General features: G+C 30.7%; 1 protein-coding gene across 3 annotated transcripts in view; it reads left to right on the plus strand.

The window, feature by feature from the left end:
- LOC106463588 (POU domain, class 6, transcription factor 1-like) overlaps positions 1-12,320 on the plus strand; it is a 50,677-nt gene extending 38,357 nt beyond the window's left edge. For 2 of the 3 annotated variants that reach the window (XM_013923633.2, XM_022391119.1), the window contains exons 9-13: positions 1,958-2,089; positions 5,681-5,828; positions 9,660-9,834; positions 9,982-10,202; positions 11,010-12,320. In XM_013923633.2, coding sequence (XP_013779087.2) covers positions 1,958-2,089; positions 5,681-5,828; positions 9,660-9,834; positions 9,982-10,202; positions 11,010-11,131 — 798 coding nt within the window. In that variant the 3' untranslated portion in view covers positions 11,132-12,320. The remainder of the gene's footprint in view (positions 1-1,957; positions 2,090-5,680; positions 5,829-9,659; positions 9,835-9,981; positions 10,203-11,009) is intronic. The other variant, XM_022391120.1, reaches the window with a different exon arrangement.
- The last annotated feature ends 6 nt before the right edge of the window (positions 12,321-12,326 follow it).

Below are 12,326 nucleotides of genomic sequence, written 5' to 3' on the forward strand. Positions count from 1 at the left end.
TTCTTGTTTCATACAGCAATTGTAGCAATTTGATGACTGAGCTTTGCAGCTCTCTGCCACAGGCAGACTGTTTGTCGTCGAGTGAATAATGCGCATGAGTGTTTTTTTTGGGGAAAACATTCTAACTACGCATGCTCGGTCAGAAAGTGTAATAGTCGTATACATACAAACAAGCAGAATAATAGTATAGATTTCTAGATAGTTTCTCTAGATGACACTCAAAGAAGCTTTTACTAAAAATTTTGATTTTTAGTTATAAAATAAAGCAAATTGATGAATCAAATTTGTGTAAATGTTAAGTTTTAAAGTTAAATCGTTGGTGTGCCTTTATAAGGCATATATGGCCAATGCTTTCAAACTTCATGTTCCGGTGGCTAAGTGATAAATCTGAGAGTTTCAATATCCACAGTGGGCAGAACACAAATAGCCCATTGGGTAACATTGGGCTTAACAACAAATAACCAAAGTATGTAATTTGGGAGCATTTTCTATCTTATCTTTATTAGTTGTGTTGAAAATTTAAATTTATGGACCTAAATTTCTTGTTTTATCTTACAGTTGGTTTGTATAATCTTTAAGAATATATAATGTAAATTTCATGTAAGATTCTAAGGTACTGAAATTTCTTTGTTTTTTATTTACTCTTCTGTTTACTTTTCATGGAAACCTGTACTTTTTCTCAAGCATTGCAGAACCTCTTAACATACCATTTTAAAAGGTATCTTGAATATTTAATCCAGGGTTCTACTGAAAACGCTCAAACAATAAGAATTAATTAGTTTGTTGTAAGAGTAATATTACATCAATATGAAATTTTTAGTATTTTAATCACATTCTTCTTTATTGGTCCAATTTGAGTTTTGGAAAAAAAAAAGTTTAATCATTGTTGTTGTTTTAGAATTTATGAGTACAGCTAAACAATGGGCTAACTGCCTCCTAGTGGTTACCATCCATCTCCAACTCTTGGGCTATGCTTTTCTAACCCCATAGTGGTCTCAAAGTACAAAGTGATGTTTGAACATTGAATCCTTGGACCCACAGTACAAGCATATCAAGCCACAAGGCCATGCCCAACCCAAGTATCATAAAATTTCATGTGCTTTATGAAACCTACAAACTTTCTGTTGTTCAACATCGTAGCTCACAAGGTTGACTAAATTACAACGTGCAAGATCTTAGTTTAATATGTACTAGTTTCAAACATTGTTGTTAAAATCTGTACAAAATTCAAAGTTCAAACACTGTTCCTAAAACGTGTATCATATGAGAGTTTCCGACTCAACATTATTTTTTGACTAAATACACTTTAACTGTTAAATGTTGGAGACTTAATTATAATATTAAGAGGATGTAATATTACATAATTAAATATTAATGTATTATGCTTTGTCAGTTTAGACATTATATACCCAATAAAGTTAAGTTTTAAAATAACTGTTGTAAAAAGCATTTGAAGGCATTATTATTAAAACATGTACAAGTTTCATCTCAACTCTTCTTTTGCAATTAAATACTTCAGTTCTGTTGTGGTGTATTTATATTCTTATTGTCCAGCCCCTTGGTGGGTCAGCTTTGACCTAAAAAATCTTATCGTACATTTTATAAATTAATTAGTAATTGTATTTAGAATCACCTAAGACTGTTATTGTAGCCAGAAACTGAGTTTGTAAGTTTTTTTTGCCAAAACAAGCAAATTTTTGCAACTACTTAGAGAGTCTTGGGAAATTTATGCATTGGATAATAACAAGAATAACAATGTTAGCATACAACTTTATACTGGATATCATCCTATGTTATGCCATTGTTAGCCTGTAGAAGGTGACAGTTATTACAGACTGAAACATTTGTCTCTCTGATTTTGTGTTTTTAACCAAGTATTTTATGTTGTTCACAGTTTTTAAGAATTAACTGGGAATTCTTAATTATATATTCAAGTTAATTATTACTTTTATTACAGCCCTCAGCAGTTGCCATAACAACTAATACACAGGCTTTAGGAGTCCAACAACCAACATCTCAACTCTCCTTAAAACAAGTTGCTATGGTGACAGCCCAACTAGGTGGCCAATCAAAACCCAGTTCTGTGCAGGTGAGAGCCAACTAAACTCATGACTGAAATGGTGATTAAAACATTTTTTTTAAATTAATAATAAGTTTTAAAAATGATTTAGCAAAAAATTAAATTATAGTGTTTTATATGCTATTGAATTAACCTTTTCAAGACGGGTCACGGTTAAAGGCCATGTCATCTTGTCTGTTGATTCGCATTCAAAATTTTATTGAACTACTATTTCATGAATTTATCTCAATAAGTTTGGTATCGAACTGTAAATTATATCTCAAGTTTTAGTACTATATATTACTCAGTTTCTTTGTTTAAAAGCAAATATTAAAAAAAACACAGATAAACATAAATTTTTGTGTGTAACGTGGTAAGTTGAATGCAGCACTGGTTAAATTTTTTTTTAAGTCAAAATACTAAGTCTATAGTGTCAAACGAATTAGAAACTCAAATGACCAATATTGACAAGCTACAATATAAAATAAGAGCTTCTTATCTTTTCAATTTGCTAAGATATTGCTCATGTAATAAATCAAACACAGTGGCACCCTGCACACCTCTTTCCATTTTTGGAAATACTCTCTTATATACACTTACTTCTATATATGACATGAATAACCTATCAGAAGCTCAGAATTTCCCCCTAGTGGCTTTCTCAGCTATTTCAACGTACTTGATGCCGTTTCTTTTTTTTGAACCAATATTTCAACAGGTGTCTTTAGTCTGCTCGATATTTCATATACTTTTACACTAAAATTCATCTTAGTTACTAAGCTTGATAAATTATAGTGGAATTCTTTAGCATTGATGTAGTAATTTATGATTTTTTAGTTATTCAAATGTGTATATAAAACCTAAAAAAATTGTTTCATTCCCTCCACGTACAAAAATTTTTAAAGGCTTAGCAACCTACATCAAACAGCAACTTAGTACAAAGGTAGTAACTAGAAGAGATAATTGTTTGCTTTACTTCTTTAATTACTCTTCTATGTTTTAAGAAAAATAAGTTTAAGAACTTATTTCAAAATAACTATAATCTATGTACATATATAATGTATAATATTTGAAATGTGACTATTTTACAAAATACTAGTCTACTAAAATACAGCCAAGACAAGTTATTTTACACAGACCAAAGATCAGTTTTATATTATTTGATACGGTAATATGAGTGCATGTGAGCTGCGTAATTGTAACTTCTGTATTGTTAGCCAGGCATGGCTGAAAGGTCAGTATGATTAAAAATAATAAATATATGTAAATGTATAATTTTATGAGATTTAAGCTATTTAATCTAAACATTTATGTTTTTGTGTTATTATTTGTGTTCAATCTAGAATGAAAGAGGCATAATTTATGTTTATTTCCTAATTTTTTATGGTGGTTAGGAGATCGGTCAAATCTACTGAACCCGTACAGAGATTAATTACTGAAAATAACAGATAAAATATAAAGTTTTTTCTTAAGAAACATTTGATAACTATCTCAACATTATAAAGATTTCGCTTGTGAAATTTCAAAATTTTTCTGGTGCATAAAAGTATTTTTAATCTTAAAATGGTCATTACTTTGCATGATAGATAGGCAACATGCAAAAAGAAAAAAAAACATGAGAAAAACATTGCTTTATAAACCTTAATAAAATAAATTTGATATTTTGCATATAAAAGCATTGTAATGTTTACTGATAATCTGCCAAATGTCATTAACATTTGCACTTACTAATTTAAAAGTTATAGCATGAAAACTATAACAAGCACAAAATGGTTACGAGGTCGGTCCCAGGGATCGAGCCTGTGCTGAAAGAGTTAAATTCTACTTGTTCTTAATTTTTGTTATTTATTTATTTATTGTGTGATTCTAAATTCATACTTTTGGACTATAGATATGCAGTAAAGTATTACAGATTTATCTGTTATTTTCTCTGTCTTATTTCTGTACAGGTTTGGTCAATTTGACCAACCTCGTAACCACCATAAAAAAAATGACTACAAATTGAAACAGGAATCCACAAATATTCATTCTAAATAGCTTAAATTTCATTACATTATACATCTAGACATAATTATTATTTTTATTTTTTTGACCTTTCAGCCATGTCTAACATTACAGAAATTGTACACGGGCACATGTAGCACATGTTACCATATTCAGTAGTATAAAACTGGCCTTTACAAAGTGCAGCTGTCTTAGCTTTGTTCTCGTGGACCAGTATTTTGTGAAATACAATTACATTTCAGTTATAATACATTACATATGTATATACATTATTACTATTTACAAATAAGTTCTTAAATTTCAGTTATTTTTCTTAAAACATAGAACAATAAATAAATAAATATAAAAAACAATTATCTCTTTTACTTTTTGTTACAACTTGCTTGCTGTAATTTACTAAGCCTTGTTATATTTCGCATGTGGAGGTTGTAAAACAAAATAATTTTTTTTAGGTTTTATATGTGTATTTTGAAATAACAAAAAAATCATAAATTACTATATCAATACCACAGAATTCTATTGTAATTTATCAGGCTTAGTAACTAAGCTGTATTTGGGTCTAAAAACATATTATTTTTCATTCACCATTTCATCTTACCTCTTCTCTTTGAGCCTACAACTAAAAAAGAAAGTTTTTTTTTTTACATAAAAATCTCACAAAGACTGAGAAACCAATCTGGGAGAAATTCTGAATGTTTGATTGGTTATAAGACACATCGGAGCAAAGTAGATGTACGTAAACAAGTATTTCCAAAAATGGAAGAGTTGGGTGGGATCACGTTGTTTGATTTACTAAGTGTATTAATATCTTAGAAAATAGAAAAGATAGGAGATTCTTATTTTATATTAACATTGGTAATTTGAGTTTCTATTTCATAAGGAACAATAGACTTTGTATTTGGACAACATGTAATTTGAACCAAAGCTGCATTTAACGTATCATTTGACACACAAAAATTGACATTTAGGAATTTTGTTTTAATATTTACTTTTAAATTAAGGAATTAACTAATGTATAATATTGAAATTTGAATTATAATACACAATGTGATACCAAAATTATTGACATTCATTCATAAAAATAGTATATCAATAAATTTATGATTGTGAGTCAACAAACGTGATGACATGCCCAACTTTATTTTTATGCCAAGTTTATTCATATAAATTAGTTTAATTAAATTTTGAATGTAACTCAGTAAACCTTCATGGCATGTACAGAAAAAGGTGCCTGTATGGAAAGAGTTAATATTTTATGCAATATAAAAAAAGTAATTAGAAGATATGAGAATGATCAGGTTGTGTTGAATTATCAGTTGGATACCCCAAGTTCCATTAATGTTGTAAGAAGTTTTGACTAACCTGTATGTATGAAATTAGTTCTAATTCCATACACACAAAACCAACAGTGAAAATTGATCTTAATAAATAAACTTGTCATAATTCATTGTATTAGCAAAGAAGTTAAAACACAAAAATCTTGTTAATGTTTTAACCGCTATAATAACAGTACTCCGATCTTGTAAGGCAAAGGTTATGAAGAAATATATATATTTATTGTGTAAATGTTTGAAGTTGTACCGTATAAGAACTGTGCGGGTTTAATCGTTCTTGTTACAGACTGCAACCCAGCATTTACCTCCAACACAGGAAACTACTCTTTCTCATGCAACACAACAGAATATCACAGGGGAAATTTCTTCTTCTACAGATGTCTCCCCAACTATTGCTACAATTCAAGCTTCAAGTATGTTTTCTCAGAATACAGGCTAGTATTTCTATTCTTTCTTTATAAATTATAAAACTTTGAAGATAATTAAACTTGTGAGTTGTAAAATAAGTTGAGTTATGTGAATTTGGCTAGTTACCTGGGAATGATGCACTTCTGTTGGCTAAGTATTTGTACAAAACCAAAGGAATGGAACCAGGGTTCCCAACATCTTCGTGAAATTGGTAAAAATTCAGGAATTTTGTTTAATCATTTTCTGGTCTGGAAATATTCTGGAATTTTTTGTCAAGTTCGGGAAATCTACACAGGATTCAGGAAAATTACTTTGTCTACTCATTGGTCACCTAAACATCATTCAGCTTCGGCTGCAAAAGTGTGTACCATTGGTGGATTGTATGGTTTATGTCATCAACATATGTACACCTTGATCCTATAAGAAAGTGCCATACAACAAGGACTATGCCATGGTTAGATGTCCATATGTTTATGAATCACCATCAAGACCAACGATGTGTTGATTTTAAACAAGTATTTTTGAAGTAAGTCTCTAAGCTACTCTTATAATATGACACTTAGAGTGTTAGGGCATCAATGGTTGTTGTGTCCATTGTATTCAACAGCCATATTTTGATATCTTGACTTGAATTATAGCCTTATGTAGGGGTCATCTAAAAGCAAAGTGTCATAAGCCAAATAAACATACCTCAAAACAAAGCTGTTACAAGTTTGTCTTATATTTTGATATCTTGACTTGAATTATAGCCTTATGTAGGGGTCATCTAAAAGCAAAGTGTCATAAGCCAAATAAACATACCTCAAAACAAAGCTGTTACAAGTTTGTCTTATATTTTGCTCGTACTTGTTAATTTAATCTGTAATGTTTATAACTAAAGCTTTCACAGTTGTTGAGATTGTAAATAGAACTTGGATTAGCACAAACTTGTCAAAGTAAACAAAGTGACAGTACAGGAGCCGTGGTCTCAAGATGACCCGTAACTTGTGCTTGAATTAGCAAGAAAGTACATGGGTAGATAAAGCAAGTACTTTTGTTGGCAAATTAGTCAGTCACAAAAAATTGTATTGCCCCTAATTAACACCTCCTCTCGAATTATCTCTTCCCCCCCAGTATTTTTATAAAGCTCACCTTGTGTGACGGCAATAGTAATTCAACATATAATCCACTTTTATTACCTTTGGAACTGCACAACTACTATAATTAGTGCCCACACCCTGCAGTTTTCAACACCCCCGGGTCCTTAATTAGGGGCAATACGGTATATATATATATTTTCATTTCTTGAGTATAATGTTTGCTCATTTGCTAAGAATAGTACTTGGCAGTACCTGCCAGAATCTCTATCAAAGTATGGGATGGTGAGGTATTAGAAAATCACTGATTGAAATGTTGTTTTCACAAAAAAAGCACCAACCTTAAGCTAGCAATTCTAGAAAAAAAAACATGAAATAATTCTTGGAATTCAGGAGTTATTCTTCAGTTTCTTTCTGCTGATTGTGTGGGGAACCCTGTGGATTTCGTTACAAAATCAACATTCTTATAGGTTTGTAGGAAATTTACTTCACATGCGATTTATAAGGCAGTCGTGCATTTGTTCAGCAAGTAGATTACATAGAAAAATATAATGTCTCAATGGGGAAAGTACGAGTTGGTAAATTAATCTTTTATTTAACATAAAGTACATTTACTCACTAAAGAAATATTATTGGTAAATAATCCTTCCTAAAACTTTTTATTCCTCTCACTTCATTTAGCATTTGTTTTGTGGCAACAAGTGTAAAAAGTTATTGTAATAAAATGAATGATAATTTTAACTACTTATTTTTTTTACTGACTTTGTTTGGGTTTCCATTAAGAAGAATGAATATTAGCATGTCAGTGACATTTAGTTTTTGTATTCTAATGTAGATGGCACCTTTTCCTTTAAGTTTAATAGACAGCAAGGATAGTGTTTGTTGAAAGGTTATATAAACAACATGTGTAGCTGTTATGGTGTGTAATGTGTAAGCGTGACCTCTTTCAGAATCTTATCATGTCCGCTTATAAAAAGTCCAAACTGTTTGTTTTTTTTAAGAAGAATATAGGATAACTTATCAATTATACTTTCATGGTACTGCTGAGTCTTTGACACATGGTCTTTCTCAATACCATGAGGCAGCTTGAGTTATAAGATATATAAAGTCTTAGTTGAAATGATATTCGGTATCAGTTTTATTGTTATTGTGGCTTATGACAGTTGTTGTCCTGATATGCAAACGTGATATATAGTATTAAAGTTATTGTAATAACCAATCATTGTTAAGGTAAAATAAAAAACAGATGTTGTAGTGGGATTTTCTGTTGAAGTTGGATAGTACGTTTGGTAAGTCAAACAGTTGTTTTGATTTTATTCTGGAATTTCTGTTGAAGTTGGATAGTGATAAGGTAAACCATGTTTGTCATGTACAAATTATTAAATTTAAAGGTGCCAACTCCAACAAAGTATTGTTCGTTATTAAATATGTATATAGTTACAGAGTTATAATAACTTTTGTATCATATTTGTTAACACACTTTATTCTGTTTTGCTATATTGAGGTGGGTATGTGTGTGTGTGTAGTTGCTTTTTACATCTTGTATTTCACTCGTGTATTAGTATAACAAATATTGACAAACCTTAATGGAAAATTAAAACTGAATTGCTTGATACATGATTGAATTAGAGTAAAGCAAGAAGAAATAATTTTCTGCTTTAATACAAATAGGCTTAGTTATTTACCTGATCATTGCAGTGTTTCCTTTCCAGTGTGAACAGTGAAGCAGTGTATTAGTATAACAAATATTGACAAACCTTAATGGAAAATTAAAACTGAATTGCTTGATACATGATTGAATTAGAGTAAAGCAAGAAGAAATAATTTTCTGCTTTAATACAAATAGGCTTAGTTATTTACCTGATCATTGCAGTGTTTCCTTTCCAGTGTGAACAGTGAAGCAGTAACACTCTTTAGCGGCTCACAATTTAAAAAGTATTATTTAAATTCTTTCACGTTTTGTTTTAGTTGCAGCATGAAGATTTTGGGAAGCATTTATACACACCAGTTTGTCTTTTATATTTTTTATTATGCCTTTCTTCTTTTTTTTCACTGTTATTATATCTACACGTACCACAAGTCAGGTATATCAGTTATGTCTTTGTTGGATCATCCATCTTATTGAATAAGCTTTTATATGTGTAAAAATATTTTATATTATAGAAAATAATAATATTTGATGTACTTTACTGTAATCCCCAAATAGCACACATGTAGATGTTGTGTAGTGTTTTGGTCAGTTGACATCCACCATTCTGTCTTATAAATTATGAGAACTTATGAATATATGTTTTGTGTAAACTTTCTAATATTAATGAGAGTTTAAATTTTGCATTTGCAAACTGGAGAGTTGTATTTATGGTTAAAAAAAGAGAGATAGAACACAACCTATTACTGTAACCATTTTTAGTTAAGCCAACATTTCACAATTATGGCTTCAGTGGGGCAAACAAGTGTCTTGTTGGCTCATGGAAACTGTAATGGTAAATTGTTGGCATAAATAAAAAGTTATTTTTCTGGAGTAATAGGTCGTGTTCTATTCATCCTTTTCTTCAATACTTTATTTACAGTAATGAAAAGTGATGATAGATATTGCTAATAATGTGAAAGAAATGGTTAATCAACATTGAAGTTATGCTAGAATTAAGTTCTGTTCATTTCGTAGCTTTGTAAATATTTATTCTAATTATCAGAGAGCCACACTTTCATATGTCTTTTTGTGCCTGTGAATGTATATATTTGATAGCCATAACTACTAAAAAAAAAACTGTATTTCTACAGACACCATCAGTAATCAAACATCAAATATTGTTGATGGAATCAATCTTGAAGAGATCAAAGACTTTGCCAAAGCTTTCAAAATTCGCCGTTTATCTCTTGGCTTGACTCAAACCCAAGTTGGACAAGCCTTAAGTGCAACAGAAGGTCCTTCATACAGCCAAAGTGCCATCTGTAGGTAAGTCAGATGTTTAAAATATAACTTTGAATTTACAAAAAGGCTTACACTGTGCCTAGTAAAATAAAACCAGTTTTGCTTATTGTGAGTTTATTAATTTAGTTGAGTTGTGGGCAAAATGCCTATCAATTTTTTTTTTTTTTTTAGGTTTGAAAAACTAGACATAACCCCTAAAAGTGCCCAAAAGATCAAACCTGTGCTTGAAAGATGGATGAAGGAGGCAGAAGAGAGGTACAAAAATGGAGGTAACAACTTGACTGAGTTCATCGGAAGTGAGCCGAGCAAGAAAAGAAAGAGAAGGACGTCTTTCACACCCGCAGCTATTGAATTATTGAACAAATTCTTTGAAAAAAATACCCATCCTTCAGGTTAGTTTTGTGACATATGTAAGTAAGCAAGGTAAAAACACTACACGTCTTATTGGCTATACAAGAAGATCTTTTTGTGTAAGTATCTAAGACCTTAAGTGAAACTGTATTAAAACATGTAGGAGATACACATAGGTCACTCCATTGGACCAACCCAATAAAGGAGGAAGAATGTTAACTATATTTCAGAATTTACTATGTTTATTGTTGTCGCAAAGTGAATGCTCACCTGGCACATGAGGCTACACATTGGCATAAAGCCATACATCTGTAAAGCATGTGGTCAAGTCTGTAAAGCGTGTGAAGTGACAACATCACTCTGACAAGTCAAAGTGCAAGGTGATGTTTGTGTTAAGAATAAAAAATACTTTTATCCATCATACAGTTCGCGTATTGCATTTGTTTAACCTCTTGAACCTCCAAAATGCATATCTACAGTTTTTGTCAGTTTTGCTGTATATTTCATATGGTATTTGCTTTTCTCTACCAAGAACTTTGCTAAGTCAGTGATTGTAAAGTAAACGTCAAATACATAACACCATGTGGAATGGCACTCTGTAAATGGTTGTGTTGTGCATAGGGTTAAGAGGAACAGAGAAAAAAACAAGATATGTCCAGCGTGATTTTTATTGTTCTCTATAAATATGCTCAGTCTTAAACACTACTATTTTTGTATGGTTTCTGTTTTCACGTAATTTTTGTTATTTTGTTTTTTCCCCAGGAGCTGAGATGACAGAATTATTTGAATAGCTTAATTGTGGTTTCTATTGGCACGTAATCTTTTATTTTTTTTTTTTTTTTTCCCAGGAGCTGAGATGACAGAATTAGCTGAACAGTTGAACTATGAGAGGGAAGTAGTACGAGTTTGGTTCTGTAACAAACGTCAAGCTCTCAAAAACACGATAAAAAAACTAAAGAGTGGTACTTGAGTTTGTCGTATCATATCATTGTGTTTATATATAGATACATTCATGTCATATCCAAAAACATACCAGATGCTGCACAGAATCTGTATAGACACTGTGACATACATCTCTGAAATTACCAAGTTCTTCCAATTCAACTGTGGAGTAATTTAGAGCTTTCCTCTTACTTCACTATAATGTGTGATTATATTTAAATTTAATAGAAGAAAGTATTCAGACTGCTCTGTGAAATAATTCAAGCATAATTAAGAAATTTTGATATACTCTAAAATCTTATTCAAAACTCGTAAAAATAGATAAATACTCTATTGCTACAAACTAAGAAGTCTGTATGATAACTTCTTTTTTTTTATTCCTCGGAGCAACGTAAGTTGTTGTTTTTTATATTCCTGTAAGTGCAAAATTCCCTCAAAAGATCCTTTGTACTACATGAAAGTAGGAAATGATTTATACTTTCCTATTGCTGTGCTGTCAATGAATTCACAAAATATTCCCATCTAAAATTTAATGTACTGACCATGTGGGTTGGAAATGATTAGGTTATGGAAAAGTTATTTGAGTGATACTTGTAATAAAGAAAAAGAGAGGTTATGCAATAAAGAATCAAAGATTTGTATAGATACCAGTATACATATGATAAGGTGAAATGTATTAATATGTAACATAATTGAGGTAGAGAGAGAGAGGTCACTAAAGATCACAATATTATACCTGTGTTACAAAACTATTTTATAAATTATACATTCCTGACATTAGGAAAAATATAGGTTCAAAAATTAATTAAAGACAAAAAATACAAAACTCTGTAACCTGAGAGTTTGAACTTGCTTCATCACAGGCCCTTGATTAAGAAAGACCCACCTTTCAAATGTGCTCAGGTTTTGTAGTTTTGTACAATTATAAATGTAATATAAATGAAATTGTACCTAAAATTAACAGAGTTACACTAGTGCTACAGAGACATTGATGTTACAGTATAGTTCAGGTTATTTCTTTAAATTATTATGCAAGTTGCAAAAGTTATATCACCTCCCACCCAATTACATAATCATTTTAGTTATCACCTCCCACCCTGTTATATAATCATTGTAGTTATCACCTCCCACCCAATTATATAATCATTTTAAGTTATCACCTCCCACCCAATTATATAATTATTTTAAGTTATCACCTCCCACCCAATTATATAATCATTTTA

The sequence above is a fragment of the Limulus polyphemus genome, unplaced genomic scaffold (assembly GCF_000517525.1).
Source record: "Limulus polyphemus unplaced genomic scaffold, Limulus_polyphemus-2.1.2 Scaffold1442, whole genome shotgun sequence".
Classification (NCBI taxonomy): Eukaryota; Metazoa; Arthropoda; class Merostomata; order Xiphosura; family Limulidae; genus Limulus; species Limulus polyphemus.